The sequence below is a fragment of the Oncorhynchus nerka genome, linkage group LG23, assembly GCF_034236695.1.
Source record: "Oncorhynchus nerka isolate Pitt River linkage group LG23, Oner_Uvic_2.0, whole genome shotgun sequence".
Lineage (NCBI taxonomy): Eukaryota > Metazoa > Chordata > Actinopteri > Salmoniformes > Salmonidae > Oncorhynchus > Oncorhynchus nerka.
This window is the reverse complement of record NC_088418.1, coordinates 41,599,679-41,610,659: the sequence shown is the minus strand read 5'-3', so window position 1 is coordinate 41,610,659 and position 10,981 is coordinate 41,599,679. Positions and strand designations below refer to the sequence as shown.

The 10,981-nt window shown below is 43.3% G+C and overlaps 1 protein-coding gene across 7 annotated transcripts in view; it reads right to left on the bottom strand.

Moving 5' to 3' along the window:
* Positions 1 to 260: 260 nt before the first annotated feature.
* Positions 261 to 10,981, bottom strand: part of LOC115106848 (lysine-specific demethylase 5A-like) — a 43,755-nt gene continuing 33,034 nt past the window's right edge. For all 7 annotated transcript variants that reach the window (XM_029629990.2, XM_029629993.2, XM_029629991.2 and 4 more), the window contains exons 23-29: positions 9,767 to 10,333; positions 9,386 to 9,544; positions 6,197 to 6,325; positions 5,754 to 5,898; positions 5,068 to 5,288; positions 3,190 to 3,645; positions 261 to 1,751 (exon numbers count right to left, since the gene is read on the bottom strand). In XM_029629990.2, coding sequence (XP_029485850.1) covers positions 1,374 to 1,751; positions 3,190 to 3,645; positions 5,068 to 5,288; positions 5,754 to 5,898; positions 6,197 to 6,325; positions 9,386 to 9,544; positions 9,767 to 10,333 — 2,055 coding nt within the window. In that variant the 3' untranslated portion in view covers positions 261 to 1,373. The remainder of the gene's footprint in view (positions 1,752 to 3,189; positions 3,646 to 5,067; positions 5,289 to 5,753; positions 5,899 to 6,196; positions 6,326 to 9,385; positions 9,545 to 9,766; positions 10,334 to 10,981) is intronic.

Genomic DNA, 10,981 nt, shown 5'->3' with positions numbered 1-10,981 from the left:
ACATGTGAGAATCATGGGAAGCCACATGCGGCCAGGGAGATTCTGCTAGATACTATGGCTCTCTCGTCATGGGTTGAATACCAGAGGTTGTGTCCTGAATCCTTTGATCCCACGGCTCCAGAAACAGTCAGGCCTTCTGATGACCCACCCCAAACTATCTAAGACATTGGTATTGAACTTAAATGACATATTAAATCATCTCAAACAGGAAATTCTATATAATGGTATTGAAAATAAAAGAAAAAAATGCTGCTCCTTACTCATTTGACTAGGAATTGTTTATTAAAGGTGAGAAAACAAAAACAGCAACATCCAATCACTTAATTGCTTAAAACCTATATACACATTATAAATACGTATCACTACATACAACCATTGTTCCTAGTCCTACATGGAGCTGTTACTTATTGTTTGGGGCCAGGCAGAGAGGAGAGGATACTGAATGTGCATCCCAAATTTTTACATATACATTTTTGTCATTTAGCAGATGCTCTTATCCATATCGACTTACAGGAGCAATTAGGGTTAAGTACCTTGCTCAAGTGCACATCAATAGATTTTTCACCTAGTCAGCTTGGGGGTTTCGAACCAGAGACTTTCCGTTAACTGGCCCAACACTCTAAAAAGCTAGGCTACCTCCCAACTCAGTACAGTCTTCATGAATATGTGGAGGTGTAACATTACAACACAAATGGCACCCTATTCCCTTTATAGTGCACTACTTTTCACCAGAGCCCATGTAGTGCATAGGAAACAAGGTGTCATTTGGGACACAGATTTACAGATTCATGATGACTGTACTGAAGTTTCTGACTGTAGTAGGACAGGCAGATTGGCTCCAGATAATTATCAGAGGGGGTTAGAGAACGTTACAGACCTGAAACTGAAACTCCAGAAACAGACAAAACATACCATGGTCATTCCGAGTCGTGCAGTAAAAACCGCTCTGATACTCTGTGCACACAGTGTTCCCTGGATTATAAGGCCTTCTTTAACAGTTCTGAATTAGAGTGAAACAAATCCTCATCAACAATTGGTTCCCATGGCAAAAGAGAAGAGGGAGAGTGGGAAAAAAGGTAATCTGGAGTTTCAGTCTGTGATGCAGAAAATACCTCTCTCGCATCAAACAGGACCACAAGCTTTCAGCTTAAAGTCTCATTTCATTGTAGTATTATTCTCATGGGAGTATCATGATACAGTCTTGAGGATACCCCTTAATTTGAAGCTTCTTTACCACTAAGTCAAGATGAGCGAAATATGTTGGTCAGAACATGTCAGGGTCTTCCAGACTCAAATGGTCTGATGCGAGCTTACCGGGTGTGTGTGTGTGTGTGGTGGCCGACTGTAAATGTAGTCTCTGTCCTGGGTCTGCGCTAGCTTCTCTCATGAGTGTCCGGCTGCTGCTGTTGGGGGAGGGAGATAGAGGGAGGCATCATTTGGGTCTGGGTGGGGGGCATCATTATGGAGTGGGAGGGGGGCATAATGATCTGGCTCAGCCCGCTGCAGACTGGCACTTCCATCACCACCGGCTCCTCACAAACACGCTCCACCTTCACCACTGCTGTCACCCCTCCTCCTCCTACGCCCATGCTTCTGCCCAAACTTCCAACTACGCCCCCACTCAAGATGGACGACTTGCGGGTGCAGTCGATGCAGATGTAGTCCTCCTCCTCGGCCATCTCGCAGGTCACACCCACACACACCTGGTGGAACCACTCGTCACAGCCGCCGTCGCACTGAACCCAGTCCACCTGGCAGAGGGAAGAGAGACAAACATACAGGCGATCACACCTTCTGCTAAAATCAGGATATAATATCATCAGCTAGTGCTCAGAAAAGGCCATTGCCCTTCAGATTCACAAGCATTACACTTGCAGAGTTTCTGCTTTTTAAAGGAATATAGCATTATGGACATGATGTATAATAAGCATGATATTTATGTTGCATTGTATTATGGTGCATTTAAGCCTAATCCAATCCAGTCCCCCTTAAAGTTCTGTAAAGCTGGAGGATATCACCATGCCTCTGATGTGTTCTGAGAGCACAGGACTGGGAGGGTGGTTAGGCTAGTCATTGACTTAGTGTCTAATTTACAGTCACTTCCAACAGCACATAGCTTGTCCTGTTAATACGTTATGTGTAACTCTCTTTAAGGTGTTCCAGTGCTGTTATCAGCTGTTGATATTCAATTGTTCCATGATGCTCACTTCCAAAGATTTTTGCTTCACAGTGTCAAATATTAACTCGGAATACTTAGCACTTCATCATAGTCAGCAAACAAAAATCCAAAGTGAGACATTCAGTTCATTCTTAAAAGGAAAGTATTCAAACCTCCCACTACTGTTTGTAAAGGTGATTGTGACATACTAAGAGAGGAGATTGCTGTGAAACAGTTAAAAATTAAACATCTTATTCACATAAATGTCCAGTGACTTATTTGTGAAAACAGTTAGTGTGTCCCAAAATTATGGATGAATTGTAGAATGAAATGTTGATCTTAATTTAAGAAATTATATACAAACTAATTGAAAACATTATATTAATAAAAATGACAAAATGTCTAAGAATAGGAGCTACTCCTTAGTAAAGACACTAAGATCTAGGTCCTAATTCCATTGACTGAATTTTACCGACGCATCTCTACTTGTACTTGGGTCAGAAACGGACTCGTGTTTTTGATAGGACATGCCCTCGCAGGCCACACACTGAACCCATCTCAGGCTCTCACTGACCTCTTTTACACCCTGCTAACCAATAAACCCTCACACCTATCAATCATCTATGGAAATCATGTCAGAACGATTCTGAGTCGCTACATCCTCTCTCAAATGAGCCCCTCTCCCCTGGTCCAAAAATGCTCCTTAGGCTATATTCAAGATCTGACAACAACTGCAGAAGATGCACTGCCCTCTGCTGGCAAAAGGTCTCAGTCAGTCGGTCTGGATGGGACATTTGAATATCAGGGCAGAAGTCAATCCCTAGGCTGAGGTTGTACCCATAGACACAATAATAGCCCCACCTAGGTGTTTTGACCATATTCCTTACACCCCTCCAGTTATTTTGAAATCTGCATCAAGTAGTATATATTGGAGATCAGGTTTGATACACACACACACACACACACACACACACACACACACACACACACACACACAATAGCTGTGTATATGCTTCTCGTGTCGCTCTCACCTTGTCCTTGCAGGGTCTCATACAGTTCTTGGATGCACAGACAGCGTTCTCATCATTGGAGTCCTCAGCTCCGGACCAGTCGTATTTTGACGGTATGTCCAGGATCTTCTTCTCTTTCCTTTTCTCCAGTCCCTCCCTGACAGCCTCAGCCTTGATCACAGCTTTCTCCTTCCTCTTCCTCTCCTTCTCCTCTTTAGCCAGGCGCTTGGCCAGCTGTTTCAGTTCACGGTTCTTATCCGGGTTCAGCTTCAGCTTCTTCTTCTTGGGTTTCCCCAGCGGGTCTAAGAGGATCCGTTTCGGATCCTTTGAGGACTTGGGGGACCGCATCATGTCTCCGACCCCAGAGACAGCTGCCATGAGAAGCTGGTGCTCCGCCCTCTCCAACTTCCTCTTCCTCTTCTTCTCAGAGTCCTTCATCTTGAGCTTCACCGGCTTCTCAAACTGAGAATCCTCATGCTGGGAAGGGAAGACAGGAAAGAGGGATGGACAAAATTGCTCAATCAATAATCTGTACTGAAAGTGCTTTTAAGTCCATTAAATAGACTTAATCAGGATCCAGGTATTAAGCCTTGATATCACCCATGTTCAGCTCAGATTCTAACATGTGTTTTCAGCCAGTGACTGTTTTCTTTACTGAGCTGCCCTCTTGGCCAGGTCTACCTTGACCTCAATGGCTCAACCTGGTTAAATAAAATAACATACACTGAACAAAAATATAAAACACAACATGCAACAATTTCAAAGATTTTACTGAGTTACAGTACATATAAGGAAATCAGTCAATTGAAATAAATTCATTAGGCACTAATCTATGGATTTCACATGCCTGGGAATACAGATATGCGTGTTGGTCACAGATACTTAAAACAATAGATAGGGGGGTGGATCATAAAACCAGTCAGTATCTGGTGTGACCATTTGCCTCATTCAGCGTGACACATCTTCGCATAGTGTTGATCAGGCTGTTGATTGTGGAATGTTGTCCCACTCCTCTGCAACGACTGTGCAAAGTTGCTGGACATTGTCAGGAACTGGAACACGCAGTTGTACAAGTCGATCCAGTGCATTCCAAACATGCTCAATGGGTGACATGTCTGGTGAGTATGCAGGCCACGGAAAAACAGACATTTTCAGCTTCTAGGATTTTTGTACAAATCCTTGTGACATTAGGTTTTGGTGGCGGATGAACGGCACGACAATGGGCTTTAAGGATCTCGTTATGGTATCTCTGTTCATTCAAAATGAGATTGATAAATGCAATTGCGTTCATTGTCCGTAGCTTATGCCTGCCTATAACATATCCCCATCGACACCATGGGGCACTCTGTTCACAACGTTGACAAAATCAAACCGCTCGCCCACACAACTTCATTCATGCTGTCTGCCATCTGCCCGGTACAGCTGAAACCGGGATTCACCAGTGAAGAGCACATTTCTCTAGCATGCCAGTGGCCATCGAAGGTGAGGATTTTCCCACTGAAGTCAGTTATGCCACCAAACTGGAGTCAGGATGACAAACACGAAGATGAGCTTCACTGAGACGGTTTCTGACCGTTTGTGCAGAAATTATTCGGTTGTTCGGTTGTGGTAAAGAAATTAACATTCAATTCTCTGGCAACAGCTCTGGTGGACAGTCCTGCAGACAGCATGCCAATTGCACGCTACCTCAAAACTTTAGACATCTGTGGCATTGTGTTATGTGACAAAACAATACATTATAGAGTGGCCTTTTATTGTCCCCAGCACTAGGTGCACCTGTGTAATGATCATGCTTTTTATATCAGCTTCTTGATATGTCACACCTGTCACTTCACATGTTGCGTTTATATTTTTGTTCTGTATAAAAAATACGTGTATAAACCAGTGCCTCTCTCCTACCTCCATGACCTGTAGGAACCTCTCCTCAGAGGGAGGGTGTGTGGCCTCCAGGATCCTCCAGATGTGCTGAGTCTCATCCAGGGACACCTCCAGCAGGTCCCCCACCATCATCAGCTCCTCCAGCTGGGCCTTGGCCGGGGAGGACAGATCCAGCACAGGGGGCTCGAGGGAGCGGGGCACCAGGGGCGTCTTCCTGGGCTGCTTCCTGGGGGTGCTCTGGTCTGGAGGGTAGAGGGTGAGAAGGAGTCATCAATCAACCAATGAAAACACACATTTACCCTTTCAATATCTACAACATTTACATGTATAGTTTAAGGTTAAGTACCTTGAGATTCTCGTTTCTAAATAAAGGTCCCAAAGACAATACACATAAGGAAAGGAAACAATACTCCAAAACAAAATTAATGGATGACACATTTATAAGTTACTACTTTATTTTTGGGGCTCCCGAGTGGCACAGCGGTCTAAGGTACTGTATCTCAGTGCTAGAGGCGGCACTACAAACACTAGGGTTCGAATCCAGGCTGTATCACAACCCGGCTGTGAGTCCCATAGGGTGGTGCACAATTGGCCCAGCGTCGTCCGGGTTTGGCCGGTGTAGGCCGTCATTGTAAATAAGAATATGTTCTTTTAAAAAAACTAGGCAAGTCAGTTAAGTATGACAGATTTGCGTAGCCATGTCTTACTCTGAGGGCAGGACTTGGAGGCAGAGGAGTAGGCGTGTTCAGCACAGAAAGATGGTGTGGTGGGCCACATGTGACTGACTACTTCCTCTGACTTGACAGGGATCTCCTCGTCACAAAACAGGTACGGCTTCACCTCACCTGGGTCCTGACACACACACACACACACACACACGCACACAGTGAGAGCGCAAGAAAGTGGGGCAGGTGAAGACACAATGCTAGAAAAGCAGGGTTTGCTAAGTGCTGTGTCTTGCTTGAGATAAATTGAACAGTAATGTTTTACTAGCTTCGTTACCACTCTGTCTAAAAACATTGCCTATAGAAAACTAGCAGCTATATATTTGTATATGGTTTTATTTTAATTGATTCAACAGGTATTTTTTGATATTTAAATAAATACTCTTGACGTTTGAGAAAACGCTCCATAGGCCACACCACAGTACCTTCATGTCGTAGCCATATGTTTCCCTGATGTCCTCGTCTGAGTCGGTCTCCTCGTCATCGTAGTCGACAGACTGGCGTGGCGAAGCTGCCCTGCTGAACCCTGCCTGCTGGAATGTCTGGATGTGACCCTACGGAGAGAACAGATCTCACAGTCATTTTGTTACTTCTCATCAGTAGTAATATCATCACTGTCATGAAGATGCCTGTATATGAACCCCCTATAAATACCGTTACGCCTTTTCGCTCCACTCTACAGAATGGAAAGCCCTTGGAAAGCCCTTTTGTTAACATAGAGAAAGTATGGTACCATCAAAAGTTTGGGGAATGGAACAATAATTCCCTTTCTCAACCAGTTGAAAGTGTCCGTTGGTACTTAAAGAATATGATGTCAGATAAGTTGTTGTCTGGGACATTATTATTGATGATAGGATGACAAACTGTATCTTGGAAAGTCTACACATTCCAGTTATCAGATGCACATGGAATGGTGCAATTCAAACGTTTAAATATAAAACTATTTGTAAACTTCTAAATGAGAGAATTGTTTTCATAAGTAAACTTATGCTCCCTCAGTGGCCACGCCCAAGTGAACAGACATTGGTTGAGAACTATGAAACGCCCTTCTCTCCCCCAATACAATAGTCCGTTGACGGATGTAAACCTCAGTTCCCGATGACGTGAGGACTGGTGTCCGTACGTTTAAAGGGGCTAATTTTAACTATACCCTAACAAAATTAACATTTAGTTCCACAAATGTTAGGACTGCTATCCTAACGTTTAAAAGGGAGAACTTCAACATGGAGGTGACGATCACCACGCTGGAATGGTGAATTTCGACTAGACCAGCCAAAATACAGCACAAGCTGAATATGGCAACTTGGTATGAACTTTGAACTATTATTCACTAAAGAAGTGATACCTCCTAGACGATGAATCTCCTAAGAACAACAGGGTACTTTAACGTATCCGCTCTACAACACTACGACCAAAAGATTCTTCAAAAAAGGACAATGGTGATCTCTGCTGGGAAAACCAGTCTTCAATCTTCGACCCATCTATCGAAGTGCAGCTCAAGAGTAAATATATATCTTGCATTTTCCTTTTCCGAAAGGGCGGTTATTAGAATGCATAATATTCTGTATTTACGGTAGCATAGCGTCTCAAGGTCCGATAGAGACCCAATCCCTTTGTCCCTCAGTCTTCCCGCTCTTTCATTCAAACCCAACCCCCTTCCTTTGTGTAACCAGCGGTCACATCGGGTTAGCCTACTAGGGGCTTTTCATGATATGATTAGTAATCGATGTATGATCTATACACACACACACATACACACGATTATTTAGGTATTTAGTAAACAAATAATTATGCCAATTTGTGTATTTAATTTTTTAATTTTACCTTTATTTAACTAGGCAAGTCAGTTAAGAACAAATTCTTATTTTAAATGACGGCCTAGGAACAGTGGGTTAACTGCCTGTTCAGGGGCAGAACGACAGATTTGTACCTTGTCAGCTCGGGGATTTGAACTTGCAGCCTTCCGATTACTAGTCCAACGCTCTAACCACTAGGCTACCGCCCCAGGGTGTATTGCTCATTCAACTAGGGTTACTAGGCTAGATAACGAAGTACTTACGAAAATCAGAATGAGACCGATCGAGGTGACGATTAATAATTGACTGCTATTGATATAAAAGATCTTCAGATCTTTAACCTGTTACTCCTACCCTACTTTTTCGAACATTCTGTTAAAAATCGCGTAACATTTCAGCGCCCTGCTACTCATGCCAGGAATATAGTATATGCATATGATTAGTATGTGTGGATAGAAAACACTCAAGACGTTTATAAAACTGGTTAAATCACGGCTGTGACTATAACAGAACGTGCGTTTCATCGAAAAGTGCAGGAAAATCTGATCACTGAAAATGGAAAAATATATCCATGCGCCACTTCAACCCATTGATAAAGGTGAACCACATTAAATGGGGCCGAGGTTGCAATACCTACAGCTTCCACACGATGTCAACAGTCTTGTCATTTGCCTAGGATTTTTTTCTTGGTCAAACTGACGCAAGGCAGCGCCTTTCTTCCGGTCTCCGACCGGATATTTTGGTTGAGATTTACCCGGACATTATTTCCAGACGTACAGCTATAGAATATACATCGCCTCGTGATCAATTTGATCGCTTATTAATGTTTACTAATACCTAAAGTTGCATTACAAAAGTATTTCGAAGTGTTTTGTGAAAGTTTATCGTCGACTTTTTTAATTTAAAAAAAATGACGTTACGTTATAAAACGCTATTTTTTTCCTTGATCACACAGTCTTCATAGATCGATATCTAGGCTATATATAGACCGATTTAATCGAAAAAAAGACCCAATAGTGATGTTTATGGGACATCTAGGAGTGCCAACAAAGAAGATGGTCAAAGGTAATGAATGTTTTATATTTTATTTGTGCGTTTTGTGTAGCGCCGACTATGCTAATTATTTTGTTTACGTCCCCTGCGGGACTTTTGGGGTGTTACATGCTATCAGATAATAGCTTCTCATGCTTTCGCCGAAAAGCATTTTAAAAATCTGACTTGTTGCCTGGATTCACAACGAGTGTAGCTTTAATTCAGTACCCTGCATGTGTATTTTAATGAACGTTTGAGTTTTAACAAGTACTATTAGCATTTAGCGTAGCGCATTTGCATTTCCAGATGTCTAGATGGGACGCCTGCGTGTCAGGTAGGAGCAAGAGGTTAAGAGAGTGGAATCAGGAGATAACATCTCTATATAAATGAATGCTTCCGTGGTGCCCCAGGTTATTAATGGTTTAATTGTTGCATGGTTTAATTCAATCACGTAATAAATTAAACGTTAGGTAATCAATTTGATAACATAGCATGTCATAATTTAATCATAGTCAGAGACACGACACTACCGTGGAACCAATCTTTCTGTTTTTCACTCTAATGCACTGAACAAACGAGGAAGAGGGGACATAAAAAAAAGAACACTTCAGTCTGTTCATCTCTTGACTTACCTTATCCCAGAGCACCTTGTTTAGAGGAATGACTGATCATGAGATCCATATAGAGAGTTAACAGACAACATTTTTTTACACTGGACGCCATGTTAGCGTCTCCAAACTCACTATACTTGGCTCTGAGTACCATACGGCACCATTAATCTCTTACCTGCAGGTCAGGGTTTGCGGCAGCCTTCTGCAGCTCAGCATTGATAATCTTTTCTGTCTTCTCCCGGGCAGCCTGTTCTACCATCCTCTGACTGAGCACCGACAGCTTGGCCAGGGCCGAGGACAGCTCGTCTGTAGCCAGGGCCTGCCTGGCGCGGTCCTGCAAGTAGAGAGGATTTAGATTAATCAATTCCATTAATGAACAGAGATAAGAGTTGAAATAAACAACATTTAGTTTGATTCAGAATGTGTGGCTTTTCACCCTTTCACATATACTTCTTACTAAGTTTTGCAGGTAAAACTCCTACCAAACTTTGATTAAATCAACCCTAGCAACCATAAAATAATTGATTCTGAAAACAGGTGTTGAACTCATCCCTACCTGCCAGCCCATGGCCCTCTCCGTCAGGCACTGTAGGGCCTCTCCCTCAGGCAGACGCACCGGCAGCTTCTGGAGGGACACCAGTAGGGACAGGATAGTCTCCAGACGCGGGCGACGCGAGCGCTGGCACAATGGGCACAGGAACTTTGCCTCCTTGCTGTTGCTCTGCCAACCGGCTGTGCCCATGAGCTTCTTCTGAGAGCCCGTTTTCGGTAACGGCACGCAGGCTCCGTGGAACCAGTCCTTGCACAGTTCACACTGCAACATAAACCCGCTGGCGGTCTTACGACACAGACAGAACTTTACCTCCTCGATACGGTCAGACATGGCCATCTTAGCCAGGTTGGCAGCTCGGAGGGAGTGGATGGCCTCAACCTCTTTCTGCTCCTTGGATTTGAATGCCGCTACAACGGTGGCCGGGTCGCAGGCGTCTTCGTAACTCTCGTCCAGGTCACTGAGACCCTCCAGGTCGAGACCTCCTCTCTCCTTCTCAAGGAGCTCCTTGACTCGTTTGCGTTTGCCCTTGCTGTTGCCGTAGATACCAATATCCACACGTGGACTGAGGACCTAAGAGAGAACACACAAGAATAGAGATTAGCAAAGACACCATCTAACTACCAGCCCTATTCCCAACTACCTACAGTATAGACAGATGGAATTCACAACAATTTGCAAATGTTCATTCACCAACTTCTGCACCATTCTACATAGCTTAACCTTTTGCGTGTAGGGGGCAGTATCGTCGTTTTTGGCTAAAAAGAACATACCCATTTGAAACTGCCTATTTCTCAGCCCCAGAAACTAGAATATGCATATAATTGTCAGATTATGATAGAAAACACTCTAAAGTTTCCAAAACTGTCAAAATATTGTCTGTGAGTTTAACAGAACTGATATTGCAGGCGAAAACCTGAGGAAAATCCAATCAGGAAGTACCTCTTATTTTGAAACCTCTGTTCCTATGCATGCCTATCCTCCATTTAAAGGGATATCAACCAGATTCATTTTTCTACGGCTTCCCTAAGGTGTCAGTCTTTAGACATAGTTTCAGGCTTTTATTTTGAAAAATTAGCGAGAAAGATCACATTGCGTAAGTGGATAGGTCGGGGCTCTCAGAGTGAGTTTTGCGCAACAGAGTAAAGCGGCCATTGTTTCTCCCTGTCCTATTGAAAAACCTACACTCCCGGTTGATATATTATCAAATATATATTTTAA